General features: G+C 42.2%; 1 protein-coding gene across 3 annotated transcripts in view; it reads right to left on the bottom strand.

Annotated features, from left to right (window-relative positions):
- The window catches only part of LOC137970179 (platelet binding protein GspB-like), a 41,585-nt gene that overhangs the window by 22,188 nt on the left and 4,437 nt on the right, over positions 1 to 14,960 (bottom strand). For 2 of the 3 annotated variants that reach the window (XM_068816695.1, XM_068816696.1), the window contains exons 2-10: positions 11,018 to 12,967; positions 9,891 to 10,681; positions 9,417 to 9,569; positions 8,417 to 8,591; positions 7,806 to 8,053; positions 7,028 to 7,180; positions 2,285 to 6,784; positions 1,666 to 1,824; positions 710 to 898 (exon numbers count right to left, since the gene is read on the bottom strand). In XM_068816695.1, the coding sequence (XP_068672796.1) occupies positions 710 to 898; positions 1,666 to 1,824; positions 2,285 to 6,784; positions 7,028 to 7,180; positions 7,806 to 8,053; positions 8,417 to 8,591; positions 9,417 to 9,569; positions 9,891 to 10,681; positions 11,018 to 12,967 (8,318 nt within the window). The remainder of the gene's footprint in view (positions 1 to 709; positions 899 to 1,665; positions 1,825 to 2,284; positions 6,785 to 7,027; positions 7,181 to 7,805; positions 8,054 to 8,416; positions 8,592 to 9,416; positions 9,570 to 9,890; positions 10,682 to 11,017; positions 12,968 to 14,960) is intronic. The other variant, XM_068816697.1, reaches the window with a different exon arrangement.

Genomic DNA, 14,960 nt, shown 5'->3' with positions numbered 1-14,960 from the left:
TATCAAAACCTCGTGTCTGTGTTATAAGACAGACCTCGGTTTTGATAATTCATGATATCATGCTCAACCTCATCCAATAATTGTTTATTAGCTGTCAATCAGGGTGTGCGAATTTGATTCACAGTCAGTTGAACACCGTCGCACTGGTTGTTGAGTTGATGTAGGTATTTGACAGATGCGAAAGTTTGTTGGGTGGCCACGACAAGGCGCGTTGAACTGTAATTGTATCTATTATCTAAGTTTCAAGGTTTTGATAGAAAAAAATAATGGTTGCAGATATAGATAGGGAAAGGCCTACTGTGGTCCGGCTTAGGATATGAAAAAAATTCGTTAAGTTATTTTTCACCCTTGAAACAGTGTCGTCGGACTGCAACGTCGTGTAGCTGCAGACGTTCTGATTTCCCTGTATCAATAGGAAAATCCCAAAAGAATTTTTGTAAAATTCAAATATTCTGGCCATGCTACCGCTTCCCAACCCTATATGATTATTAATGAACAATGAAAAATCTTGAGAGCGTTGAATTCACTGAAAGATAAGTAAACATGCAGGATTCTTACAAGCGTTGCAATGTGGTCAACAAATGTCTATAAGTAGAATTAAAATCCTCAAGCAAAGGTATTTGTGACGATAAACGATGTCCAAAAACTTGGCTCCTACGGAAAATCTCACACCCTTTTTAATGCAACAATGAAAATGGCACACAGCTACCTCAGTAGGTTTAATAATCAGCTGTTTCCGCTTTCTTTTCGAAACGCATTTCGCCAAGATTAGTGCAATAAGTAAGAACAAGGCAATACAGCTTGGCACAATTATAGCAGGGAGCAAGATATCCCATTTTGAGGCAGCTGGGGTAGGTGTGACCTGAACCTCCCTCACGACGTACGGTCGCAACGTGACCTGGAGGAAAAGATAGTTTATTATTAGCTATAGTCGCAACACAAAAAAGTCAAAACAAAGCAAACAAAGCATGAAATAAACGTTTAGTAAGGGGTAAGGATGTGAAGGGGAAAAATCCCAAGAGTTCCCACTCCTGGAAACGAACGGATGGCTAAGAGTTCGAGACTCCAGAGCGCATGAGAGATGCCAAAGCTTGAATCTCTTAGGGGGTGTTTACATGATACCGGGGCGACTTTCGCACCGGCGCTAGTTCACTCCGGTCCCCTCTCTTAGCTCTGTATTTGTTTACATGATATCACAGAAATTAAGAAGTCATGGTGGGGTGACTTACACCGGCGCGAGTTCACCCCGGTTGCTGCACCGGAGCGAAAATTCCGTTCAGGCGCGAAATCTCGCAACGGTATCATGTAAACGAGGAACGACACTCGTTCCAGTATGAAATCGGCCTCCCGGTGGCCTGGAACGGGTAGCACATGCGTATTTTTTCTGATAGACGCCATATTTGCAATTTGGATTCACGCCTGTATTTTATTGATATGAAGTGTCCCTTCAGGTAAACACGATACGAATTCACCGAGTCACCACAGGGTGAAACTCGCGCTGGTGCGAGTTTTCTCATGTAAAACACCCCCTTAGATCTATCTCGAGTTGAAAGGAAGAAACAAGTTTACCCTCAAACAGGCGGGCAAGGGTTTCTTTTTCTGATTTTGAAAAATCCTGAACCAAACACACGAGAACTCGCAAGTGCGAAAAAAAAAAATTCTTACCGCGTATCTCAGAGTCGTGACCAGTTCAGCCTCACTCAGCCTATTCAATGTCTTGACAATGTGTTCCGCAGAGAGCATAGCAGATCCATCAAACATTCGGTATTCTATGTCAACAACTTCCTCTCCTACAATAGGCTTTGCTCGCCTTATAACTTCCACCTAGGTAATCAATAAAACGGTACAATAGTGAGCAGAATAGTTTGCCAAACGATGCCAAACCTCAGAAGGCGAAAATATTCAAGAAATAAGTTCTGAATAGAGCTACGAGAAGTGGTCAGCAGCCTCGGCTCGCAATGAAGAACACACTGGACAAAACGTAAGGAAATGTAACATTTTCTGGAAGAAAAAACGTAAATTACGAGAAGAAAACTCTTAATGTCAACAGTACCTACTATAATAATTGTAACTTAAAAACAAGAAATACTTCGCTTGTAGATGTGGTGTAAACTCACTGGCGCACTAATGTATAACGAACATGCGGTAGCAAGTATTTAAGCGCTTTCAAGTCCATACCGCTGCCAGATTGCTAAAAAAGGAAACAGACCAAGAAGCGCACGAGATAGTTGTTACTCCGCTCAAAGCAGCTGTCAAATGGAGATATAAATAAAAACTGTCTTACCACTGCAGCAATGTTATCTACTTGTCTCCTGAAGCGACTGGCTCTTTTCTCATAAACTTTAAAAGAAGGGCTCTGTTTCCACGAATTGAAGTTTTTAACATTCCAGGTCATGAGAGCTGGTTCAACAGGTGTATCTTCGATCCATTTTACGTCACGTCTTGCTCTTGTATTGGCTTTCTCAAGACCCCACCTGTATGCTTCAGCAAGTCTCAGTTCAATCTTTTCTTTAAATGTTGGATGCGTTTCGTTTTCAGTCTGCGGAACGAGGATTTGGATACCAACAAGTCCTTCGCCTTCGGTTGTGTTAGGTTTCGAAGTTAAAATAGGTTCGGTCGGTTCCACAGACGTGACAACTCCTGGTGAGCTCTTTGATACTAAAGAAAATCTCGCTGCAGTCAGACTAGGAGTTGCATCTTCAAGAGGGGTAGGTAAGGACACAAAAACGGATGCTGACATATATGTCTGAAATGACAATGATTCTCTCGATGCAGCGCTTGACAGTTGCAGAGATATATCAACACTTGTGGAAGTCATGATGGGTTTGTAAGACGACGGTAGCATTGGAAACAATGAAGACCTTGCTTGAGGAAGGAAAGACAAGGTTGGCTGGAAAGGCGCAACTGAAGATAAAAAGCCTGTGGCTGGCAATCGCGTTGAAACTCCCGTGGTAGAGTACGTTGAACTTTCTTCAAGAAATGAGGAAGTTTCTTCTTCAATCATTGTCATAGATGGCAAAAGACCGCTTTTAGTTAGGATTGCTATGCTTGTTCCGAGCGTGGAGTCCACCTTCATTGAATAACTAAAAGACAACGTAGAGCTGTCAACTTTAAGGGAGATATCCACATCTGTAGTTCTCATAGACGACTGGTTTATAGTAGGAAAAGGTATGGACTTTCCTTTGGAAAATTCATTGGACGAGGGAAGCAAATTCAGTGTGCTTGTTAACAGGCTTGAACTTGGTTTAACATGAAGAGAAGCCTGCGAGGCTACTGAAGTTAACGTTGAAGAAAAAATCCTCCGTGTGGAGCTGTAAATTTTAGACGCATCCAACGACAGAAAGGAGCTTACTCCATCTTCTATAGATGACCGCGTTACAGACTGGCCCATATCTATCGACATAGCACGAGAGTCTTTCGAGGACACTATGAACGTTATTGGTGGCAATGTGATTTCTGATGTATTTACATGAAGTGGAGATGTAGTCGCAAAAGAGTCCATTTTTGAAAAACCTTTGCTTGAGTGTGAAGAGAGCAAGGCGCTCTGCGATGAAATTGTCTGCAAGACACTAGTCTTGAAGGCTCCTCTAGAAGCAGTCCTTTCCGGATTTAAACTTTCAATGACGGATGTTACGGTTGATGAGACGATTGACGGAAAAGAGAGGCTTGAGAATATCACTTTAGAGAATGGAGCAGTGACATCGGCTGTTCTAATTTCCGATGAGCCAACCACTTGTGTTATTATCGGCGCAACTGTTGTACCGACCACGCTAGATTTAACCAGAGAAGCACCTAAAGTATCTGACATGTTTCCAGCTGCCTGACTTGATAATTTGACCGTCGACGTTGCATTTGACCTGGTAGTATTATTAGTGATAAGACTTATAGTATGCGATAAATTTAACGTAGTCGAGGTTCTGTTCACCGGAGGCGTTGTTGATGTTGCATCAATAAGTACAGAGTATGAGACCAAGGAAGTGAAAGAACTTGTTGCTACGAAACCAGAGCGGATGAAACTAAAATATGAAGACGAGTCAATATTTCTGCTCACCGCGTACGTCGATGTTATACCAAATGTATTTCTTCCCATGATGCTGATCCTTGACGTTCCACTAAGAAGAGACGTACGGTGGCTTGTCGATCGACTTCTTGAAGTGTGACTCGCCTCTAACGACGTTAATTCGGACAAGTGAGGTGTAGAATCGTTTCCAGTAGGAATAGACATGATTGTCGCGTTTTTGCTGGCGGTACTGATCAAAACATTCGTCATGTTTGCAGATAGATCTGAGCCGGATGGCTTAACAACTGAAGTGGCCTCTAAAGGCGAACTTTGCGGAACAAACATTGATGATAGCGTAAAGTTTGTTCGAGTATCAGTGACAGGCGACGAGCTTATAACAAGTCTAGAAATGGTGGGTGTCAATGACAAACGTGTTCTTGTAGTGGCAATCAGCAACATTGCAGATATTAATGGAGTGGCCGATATATTTGTTGACATCGAAAAACTGCTTGGTAGCACCGAAGTGGTGATAACTTCTGAAGATGAAACTTTGGTCAGAGTCATCATGGTGGAAAGAGTACTTTCTTTGGATGATGCCAGCGAAGGAAACTTCATAGTCCCTAAACTTGATGAATGGAGAGCACTGCTAAGGTTAAACGACGAATGCCTAGGCATGAGTGATGCTGATTGACTAGGCATAGTGTCAGTAAAGAGGGATTTTAGGGGAGAAGACTGCAGCGAAAGAGTACTTCCTTGTACTGAAGTCAGCGATGAAAAAAATAGAGACGTTGAACTTGTCCCATGTAGCACACCTCGCGTATCATTCAAAGACCTGCTTACATTGGAGGAAGAAGACGTCGCAATGTAAAATGCTGAATGACTCGACATGAAACCTGTGGAAAGGGGTTTTTGGGGTGAAGGCTGTGGTGAAAGGGTGCTCTCTTGCGATGGCGTTGGCGGAGAGATAATGAAATCCGTTGAACTTGGTCTTTGATAAGCAGTTTCATTTAAAGTACGAAGTGAATGGAGGGAAAGAGACGCTGCTGAGGACGATGTGGATTGAAATGTCATGAAGTCAGTGGAGAGTCTAAGAAGTACAGGCAATGAAGACGCTACCCTGGAGACCTGAGAACGTATATTGACTTCAGTTGACTGACGTTTCAAGCTTGTCAAAGAAGATAAAAGACGCAACGTTTCATTTGTATACAACGATCCTGTGGCCGTTGAAATACTACTGAGAGAACTTAAAACCAAAGAGTCGCTCGACAGCGTTCTAAATGGCCTGAACTCTGATGATGGAAGTATGTAGAAAGGTGACGAAGACATATGCTGTAACTTTTCGTTGGAATCCAACGCTCCTCTGCCTGTCGAGACTGTTTGAGGAGTAAATGAAACAGAATGCCGTAAACGCGAAAGCGTCATTGCAGGGGATACCGTGACTTCTGACGATCGCATTATCACAACTAACGGCGAAGACAAAGGAAGTAACGTTTCACTGAAATCTAATGCTTCAGCGGTGGTCGAGACTGTTTGACGATTTAACGGCAAAGAGTCCTTTGAACGCGAGATCGTTGGTGATGGCGACACCGAGACTTCAGATGACTCCATTGCCAGAACTGACGACGATGGCAGAATGCGTGACGTTTCATTTAAGTCCAATGTTCCTCTGGCTGTGGGAAGCGTTTGAGAAGTTAATGCTAAAGAGGCGGTGGAACGCGAAAGCATCATTGATGGGGACATAATCACTTCAGACGACCGCATTATCAAGCCTGACGACGAAGATAGAAGGCGTGACGTGTCACTAAAATCCAGTGCTCCCCTAGATGTGGAAAGCGCTTGAGGAGTTGATGCTAAAGAGTTGGTCGCATGCAAAAGCGTTATTGTTGGGGACACAGTCACTTCAGATGATCGCAATTTCGGGCCTGACGACGAAGACAAAAGACGCAAAGTTTGACTGGACGCCAATGCTCCTCTACCCGTGGAACGTGTTTGAGGAGTTCCTGTTAAAGAGTTGGTCGAATGCGAAAGCACCACTGTCGCTCTGCTGGTCGTTGTAAATGTTTGCGAATTACTTACTAAAGTTTCATTCGGAAGTGTAAGTGCCATTGAAGGCGACATGGTAATTTGTGGCGATTGCAGTAATAGGTCTGACGATGAATATAGAGACCGCACCAACTCAATGGATTCCGATGATCCTCTAGCTGTGAAAGTTAGCCCCAAAGTGTGGCTGGAACGTGAAAGCGTTATTGGTGGCGATGCCTTGACTTGCGACGAACGCAGGGCCGTCACAGAAATTAATGCCAAAGAGCCGCTTGAAGGTTTGAGTGTTATTGATGATGAAGCCACTTTAACATCCGATTGTTCGATTCCAGGGGATGAGTCTGAAGAAAATCTTTCTGTTCTACTCACAGCCACACTCAGATGACTTGATGTATTTCTAGTAGTAAAATCCAAGGAAATTTCTGTTTTGGTGGAAAATAATCTCCCAGTGTGAACTGACAGTGAACTAACTGAAATCGACCTTGACAAAGGAGAGGACATAGAAGGTGAAACGACACTTTCCCTTAAGCTCCTTATCGATAAAGATATGTGGCCAACAGAATCCTTGCTGGTGCTCTGACGAAAAAACGACGACCTTATAGAATCATGACTACTGGACTGTTTGCCTTCCGAAGACGACTGTGAAATGCTTTGAGTTAGTGTTTGTGGCATCATGGTCGAGGTCATCAGCATCGAAGATGCGGAAGATGAAGGCAGGTACACAATGAAGGGACTGACTATTACCTAGTGAAGCAAAAACAAAGCTATAAAAATAACTATAAAAGTGAATATCACTACTTACAGAGAAAAGCTCTCGTTTAATCCAAACACCTTTTGTTTGTGGAACCTCTCTTTTGCACTTTGAATCACAACAATCGAACATTTACGCTTTGCCCCTTGCCATAGTTGAGCACACTCAGTCTCAATGTCGGACGAGAAGATCTAATCACTTTATTAAACGAGAGTCAAAGTAACGGGAGAGCATACCTTATACTTGACAGCTTCAGCTAACGTCACGTTGTCATTGGAGATACCTTGAATCACCGTGTAAGCTAGAAGGGGTTCACTACCGTTGAGGACTCTAAACGTTACATTCACGATGGAGCTATTTGCATCAGGTGATCGTGCAATTTGGATGATCTGCAAAGGAGGAAACAGAAAACCATACAACTTAATTAAGAAATCAACCGATGCTTTTTACAACATCGCTACTTAAAGGGAAACTCCACCGAAACAAGAAAATAACTTTAAGCCACAGAAGATAAGGTTTACAATCAAAATTGCTCTAACTTTTTCCAATGATTTTGAAGAGTTTGTATTCGAAATAAATGAATTTCTAAAAAAAGCTTGTTTTGGTTTTCAAATTTCGTGAACGCGGCCATCTTGAATAATTGTGACGTGTAATGGTTGCCCTACTGTTTCAGAACAAAAGCTCTATGTGTGAAAACAACAAGGGCAACCGTAAAACGTCACAATTATTCAAGATGGCGGTGCCCGGAAAACTTGAAGAAGAAAACTGAAGAAAATTGTCGAACAAATTTGATTGCAAACATTATTTTGTTGGGTTAAAAATTATTCATTAGTCGGAGTGGAGGTTCACTTTAACAAAGAGAACATCACAAAACCATAGTCAGAGAAAGCGAAGAGAGAAAATTAAAGTATTGATTCAACTGGCTGTGTACAGTCCATGTCAAGTCATGATTGAAAGAAAAAGGACAGGATATATAAATACTATGTAGTTGTAGTTTGCTTTATATACACTTACGTCAACGGACACGTTAGCTAGGGCTATATCCGCAGATCCATTCTCGTAGGCTTCAAGAATCCCTTTCTGCAGTTGTTCCACAAAAGACGCATTGCTGACACTTTGATTCAGATCAACTCTAATTACGAAGCGGACGAAAAAACCAGTAGGTATGGCAATAGCTGAGCTACTGAAAACAAACTCTGGAGTAGATGGTTTAAATGAGAATGACGATGCCCGTGAGGTTGACGTAGTCACGGTAACGCTACCTAAGGAAGACAAAATGCACACTGTTATAGCAATCAATCTCAGAAAATACCTTTTCAGTTTAACTGGTCGAAGATATCCTCGTCAATTCAAATTCAAAATTCACTGTAAAAATGAGCTATCAATCTAGTTCACAGGCACCCCACTTTTTAATAATCCGAAAGAAGCAATTCAAAATTAACACAAACATGATTAAGATCTCTAACTGGCAGGAGGCAACCAGTTGGCCATTACAGAGCGTAGTGGAGTTGAACCCGGGGCAACCGGAAACAAATTCAACGCCATAAATCATAATTAGTTCGAACATATGATGCCTCAAATCTTCAAGTTTACCTAACTTGCTTTCCTGGGTTGGGTGTACTTACCTGCTGTCGAGGAAACGTTTGGCTGTCGCGTGGAGATGACATAACTTGTTTCTGATATTTCTTGGCTGATACTTGTCACGCCATTTAATTGCATAGGTGAAGAGCGTGATGATGTTGTCGACATTGTGAAAGCAGAGGAAGAAAAAAAGAATACAGGAAAAGGGTCCTCCACCACCTGCATGGGTTAAAGACAAGAGTAAGCAATTGTTTTGTCCAGGTTGAATCCATGTACGAGAAGACTTACATCATTTAAACTTGAACCACGCGAAATTGTTAAATGACTTTCAAAAATGGAAACCGGTACCGCTCCCATAACCTTACTCGCCAAGTTACAAAGGAGACTTGAAAACGCGAGCGAAAAGTGCCTTCAAATCACCTTCGATGGTAATTCCGCACTGATAATTAATAACTTCATAATCACCAGTGTCTTCTCGACGAAGATGCGTGCATGTATGTAGTGACCGTCAACAATGCCACAATGTCACACTCGCACCGGTCCTCTCCCGTTTCTGGAATGGGAAAGAGATTACCACAGAGAACAGGCTGCCGTAACACTACATAAAGCTAAAATGTCGTCGCGCGAGGATACTCAATTATACATTCTCGAATGCTAAGATGCGTTCTATGTCTCTCTTTTCTCCTTTGTCGAGCAATAAAATAAATACTTCATTGACCACTCCTCATAGGGGCTTTCCGGGCCCACGAAACACAATCAACGAAAGGACATAACACAACCACTGTTAAGTATCCCAACTGGCCGGAGGCAAACCACTTAGCTATTTACAAGAGCGACCAAGACGTTGAACCAGGGACTACCAGGAACAAATTCCACCAGTGGTCAGAACGAGTCTAGAACCCGGGAACTCCGGATCTCAAGGCAAGCATCCTAACCACTGGGCCGCACTCCCTCCTAGCATAGTGTACGTAATTTAGCGCTAATTTGCTACGTGAGTGGGGGGTCACTTGAAGAAAATGTATGGAAAATTGATAGAAACTGTACCGTGTATCCCAAAGCCTCTCCAAGTCGAAGGGTCGCTCCACGTACACTTTCAACTACTGAGTATCCAGGAAGCGGTGCACTGGCATTACGAACTTGAAAGATTACAGTCACGTTGGTGCTGTTGGTGTCTGGCGTTCGTTTTAGTTCGACGATCTGGGAGAAAGTGGAGGTTAAGGTTACGTCTAACTGACTGCTTTAAAGCCTTTTCAGCGCTTTCTAATCATCACTCCTTTCAAATGACGGACTGGCGGCAACCAAACGGAAACACAGTTAATGTAAGGTAAAGTAGTTGCACGCAGGAAGCAACTGCCGGGAAATTTCAAAATAAAAAAGTAAAAGAAAACCGAACCTTGAAGTTATTTAAGGAATATAAAGTAATAAACGTTGAATAAGTGAGAGTCAGACTTTCATTTGAGACATTATAGTTAATTAATTTAGCAAATCACTAGATCTACTTCAGAAACATAAACTCACGTGCACAGTAGTAATGTTGTCCCCCGATGATGCTGCAGAACCATTTTGATATACGGTGAGAATTTCTTTTTGTAGTCGGATTCTAAAGCGATTATTTAGACTCTGATTTTGAGGAACGCTAATTCCAAAGCGCACATATTCTTGCGGACTAGTAGCAATTGAGCTTGAGGTAACAATTTCTGCACTGGATGATTTCCACGATAACCAAGACGTCGTATCGCTATAAGTAACCACAGGACTGTTAAATGAAAGAAGAGTCAACGATGGAGATGATACTAACGAATTTGAAGATGACAATGTTTCTGCCCGTGAGGATGAGAGGATGGTAAAGCGTGAGGTCTCCACAGGAACTCCAGTTGAATTGTATGACTGAGACAGTGCAGATCTCGTGTTTTGTAGAAGTAATGTTTGTGTCACTGTCGACAATGATGTCATATGCATAAGGCTTGAGGTGGGCGCATAATCATCACTCGTAGGATCAGTTCGCGGTGAAGCGGTACTAGTAGCCTTATTTGTCGACAACGCGATGGACCTCGTAAAAGACGACAACACTTCAGTGCTTTGACGAGACACTTGATCAGTTTGTGGGTGGATGGTATCAGGCAGAGGTGTTGTTGATGCGGTTCCATTTGGCTCTGTAGCCAATCTTGGAGACTGCGTTAAAAGAGAGTAACTTGTGGTAGCTAAAGGAATACTATGAGACGATTTCGTTCGCTCGTAAAATGGGGCTGAAGTTGCTATAATGGCTAAGGTCTCTGAAGACAATTTTCTCTCCGGTGTGATTACAGAACCTGCAAAATGTCATTAAAATGTATAATTATAGCATTGAATACCAAAGCCTTATCTATTAATATCTATTATTTGCAGAAATTCAAAAATATAAATAATGGCGGCAGGGAGACGCTCTGCAACGGTACCACCTTCTATTAGTATTTCAAGTTCATTTTAAAGTTCTGATCTCTTGTTCGCTATCTTTAATTGGTCACTGAACCTTTTGCACAGTTTTAATTTATCAGACAACCACTGATTGGGGTTTTGACTTATAAGACAACCACTGATCGATTATGGTAAAACTGGTAGTCACAAATAGTTTTCTTGAGAACCAACCGAAATTGGGTCATACTTACTGGAATGACTACGCGTGACAGATGATCTTTCATGCAATGTTGATGAAGTGGATTCTCCAGTAATGATAATTGTAGACTTGTGGGAATTCCTTGATGAATATGGTTGTAGTTGTTCCGACCCTGGCGAAATGGATAAATCGGCAAAGGACGAAGCAGTTTTAACAACAGTCGAGCTATTTACTGCCAAAACGGATTTGGTAGGACCTACTGACATTCTCCTTGATACTGAAGACGAAATTGCTGTATGCATTATTGAAAATGTCGATGAAGTAAAAACAGATGATGATTTAGACAAAAAAGCAGCAGAGGAATTTGGAGATGCCTTTGATCGCGTTGTAGAAGGCTGAGTAGCGGTTGATACAGAATAATCCAATGGAGACGAAAAAAAGTATTTTGATGTGCTCATTGCAACCGATGAAACTGTCAATGAATACACCGTGTCTAATGAATCGGGCAATACTGCGGTGGAAAGTTGCATTACATCAAATGAAACATTTGGAGTTACGTGTGAAAACACCGCAGTCGAAAGAGCTCCTCTGGTATCGGTGGATGACTTATCAGAGGAGAATCTTTGGGAAAGCACGTACGACGAGACCAGTGCATGTGAATGGATTGTCATAGATCTTACTGACACTGTTAAAGAACTTTGAACTTTAGATTGCACGTCGATGGCTGAGAATGACGTCTTAACAACCGACGCTGTTAAAAAAGGCAAAGATGTAGATATATGTTGAGAGGCTGCCAAGCGAGACTCTGTTTTGCTGTAATATTGAGAATCTGAGACACTTTCATTTTGTAACGGTGGCATTGAAATAACAGAAGAGTTGCTTCCATCACGGGTTGAGTACGATGCAAAAGAAGATGGATCCATAGAGAGCGAATGTGATAAGAGGCTCGTAGTCCTGAAAGTTGAGCTGCTCAAACTGCTCGATTCTGGCATTTGCGCAGTTGGTATGACACTGCTTATATTCAGTGATAAAGTGACATTTGCTGAGTACCCAGATACACTTTCATTTGTTGAAATATTCCCTACATTGACCTCGGAAACTGACCTTGTTGCTGCTCGTGTAATTCTGCTTTGATACATTTTTGAAGATAGTTGGATGAGTGATCCCGAACTAACAATTGAATAAGGTGGTGCTTGGGTCACCGACAGCACGGACAACGTTGCAGAACTACTAAAATTTAAAAGAGACATCGAGAGAGTTACGGATATAGCTGTATCACTTTTGACTGGGCTCGCCTCGGATAAAAAAGATGATGTTTGGGTTACTTCACTGGATCCTTGACTCAACACACTCATAATAGAAGAGCCTAAATACATGACTGTTCTTGAAACTGATGATACGTTTTGTGCTGATGAAAGTAATACAGTTTTGGTGAACGACTGCAAACTTGATTGTGTGGAAGTCGAGGCCTGGGGAGATGTCGCCGACACATCTGAAGAAGGCTGATAGAGATTACTTGCGACGCTTCGTATTACACTTTGATGTGAAGGAGTAGACGCTGCTACGGATTCCAAACCAAAAGCGGAACTGTTTTGCGGTTTGATCGAATTTGAAAACGTAGTTTTTGCAGCCGACGCGTTTGCTTCCTCCGACATCGTGACAATAGCATGTGACGGAGTAGAAGCGTTCGCGACATGTGAGCTTGATGGACCCGTGCTTGTTGACAGTGACGCGATGCTTTCGTTTGATGATAAGGATTCACTCGTAAACAATGCTAAGCTTAGTGGTTCCGTAAATCCCGCAATCGAAAATGACGAAGCGTCAAGTAGCGATCGTACGCTTCTGGGCACGCTAGGAACACTTGTGCTTGTTGTTATAAACGAAAGAGCTAGTGCGATCGGCTCCGTGGAACCAGTAACTGCGAAGTTTGAGGACTGAAGCATGGTAATAATGCCAGTTTTGTTGTGCAGTGAAGTGAGTGAGGACGTATTGGTGTGACTGACTGAAATGAGAAGTTATACTGTGGTTAGTCGTTGAGATTAGTTAGAATTATTCCTCATATGCATTTTATGTTATGTTACACAAAATTAACCTTTACGAGTACTGTAGTACAATGCACAGCACGAGTACTGTAGCATAAACAAACTATACAGGGGCGCTTGGAACTCACTTGATTACTCAAGTTAATTAGCGCTTGATTTTTACTAAACTTTACCACTAAAGCCATTTTTATTATGAGCTCGCGGTTACTTAGCCTTCGAACGCAGACGTATTTCCGGCGGTCGTTTCTCTCCCCCGAAAAATAGCGTCCGCGAAACCGAGCTGCAATACGATTTCTGTGACGTAAAATTCTTAGCCAATGAGAGTTAGATTCATAAATCTCCAGAACCAACACGCAGGGAACACGCAAAGTACTTGCGCGTTCTCCACGTAAACACAAGCCAGATTAATGGCGGGCAACATGGAGGATATTATAAAAGACTGTGAGATTTTCGGTATCTTAAAGTTAAGTAGCCACCAGTAGGATGCGATCATGTATGTTGCTGTCTAGAAGAAACCCGACGTTTTCGTCAATTTACCTACACGATTTGGAAAGTCATTGCTTGTGGTGTTTTCGACAGTGCGGTGCTCTTCTGGGAAAAATATTGTGATTGTGATTTACCATTACTAATTGTTTTCGGATTATTTACTAGAATATTCTACAGTAAGATGTCCTTTGGTCTCCTATTCTCAGATTCTGGAAGAGACAATGCTTCAAGTTAGCGCCTTGAGTTTCCGCTTTAGGAAGCGGTGTTGATGTAAATATTTATACATTAAGCTCTTTTGTGGACTTGGTGGAGCGAAAACGAGCGCTAGAATTGGTGAAGGGCTTAGAATCCCCAACGCAATCCGGCTTATGCATATTGCGGAGCTGAAACGGCGCTCGGGTCGATTTTACTGATTGCTTTCCTAGATACGTTTACTATACGGCGAAAGATTCGAGCAAGCGTCACCAAAACTCGAACATTTTTTCGCGTCCAGTGCGCCGCTTTAGTCTTAAGCCGATCTCTTAACTCGAAGAGTAATGTCACCGTAAAACTGTCTGTCTCAATAAAGCTCGTCCACTTTACGTACGGCTTTCTTGTATCGCATGGGTCGATAATAGCATTTCGTGAGGCATTTATCCCACATAAACCGGCTCAAAGTATCAAAGAGGAGATGTCCAAAACACTCTTTCCCAAATACATTTATCTTCCCCTTTGCAACCAAACATTTTGTCCGTCAAAGAATGAAACATTCGCCACTGCAGGGAATCTTACTTCTTTGGCATTTCACTCCTGATTGTTGTTTCAAAAATTTGGTTTTATCAACTGAGTTAATAATGTAAATTGGCATCCGTACAGAGATTCTAAAAGCTGACGTTTCGAGCGTTAGCCCTTCGTCAGAGCGAATCGAGGAATTGTGGGTTATGTGTAGTTTTTATAGCAGAGTAGGGGCTACGCTAGGCTTTCCTAGATATCAAAGTTTCTATTAGTGACAACGTCCTTGTATCAGTGTGCACTACAAACCTACGGATCCTCACAGTTATTTGTTGTATTCATCGTCACATCCATCACATGCCAAGAACTCCATTCCTTATTCTCAATTTCTTAGACTTCGACGTCTATATAGTGATGACTCCGATTTTTCCAGCAAATCAGAGATGTGCCAGTTATTCGAAAAACGTGGCTATCCTGTCTCTGTGGTCAAAGTGGGCCATCATCGCGCCCAACAATTTGATCGACGGTCAGCACTACAAACGTCACAAAAAGATAAGAATTACAGAATTCCATTCACCCTCACTTTCCATCCTCATAATCTCGCAGTCAAAAGTATCATTCTTAATAACTTCGAATTACTCCAAAATGATCCCGAGACTGGTAGAATCTTTTCGCAACCTCCACTTATTTCATTTAAACGCGACCAAAACGTAGGCAACTTTTTAGTTAGAAGCGCGCTCAAAACTAACGAGCAAC

This window comes from Montipora foliosa, chromosome 9 (genome assembly GCF_036669935.1).
Source record: "Montipora foliosa isolate CH-2021 chromosome 9, ASM3666993v2, whole genome shotgun sequence".
In the NCBI taxonomy this organism is placed as follows: Eukaryota; Metazoa; Cnidaria; class Anthozoa; order Scleractinia; family Acroporidae; genus Montipora; species Montipora foliosa.
The sequence above is the reverse complement of the archived record's forward strand: the minus strand, read 5'-3'. Positions and strand labels throughout refer to the sequence as shown.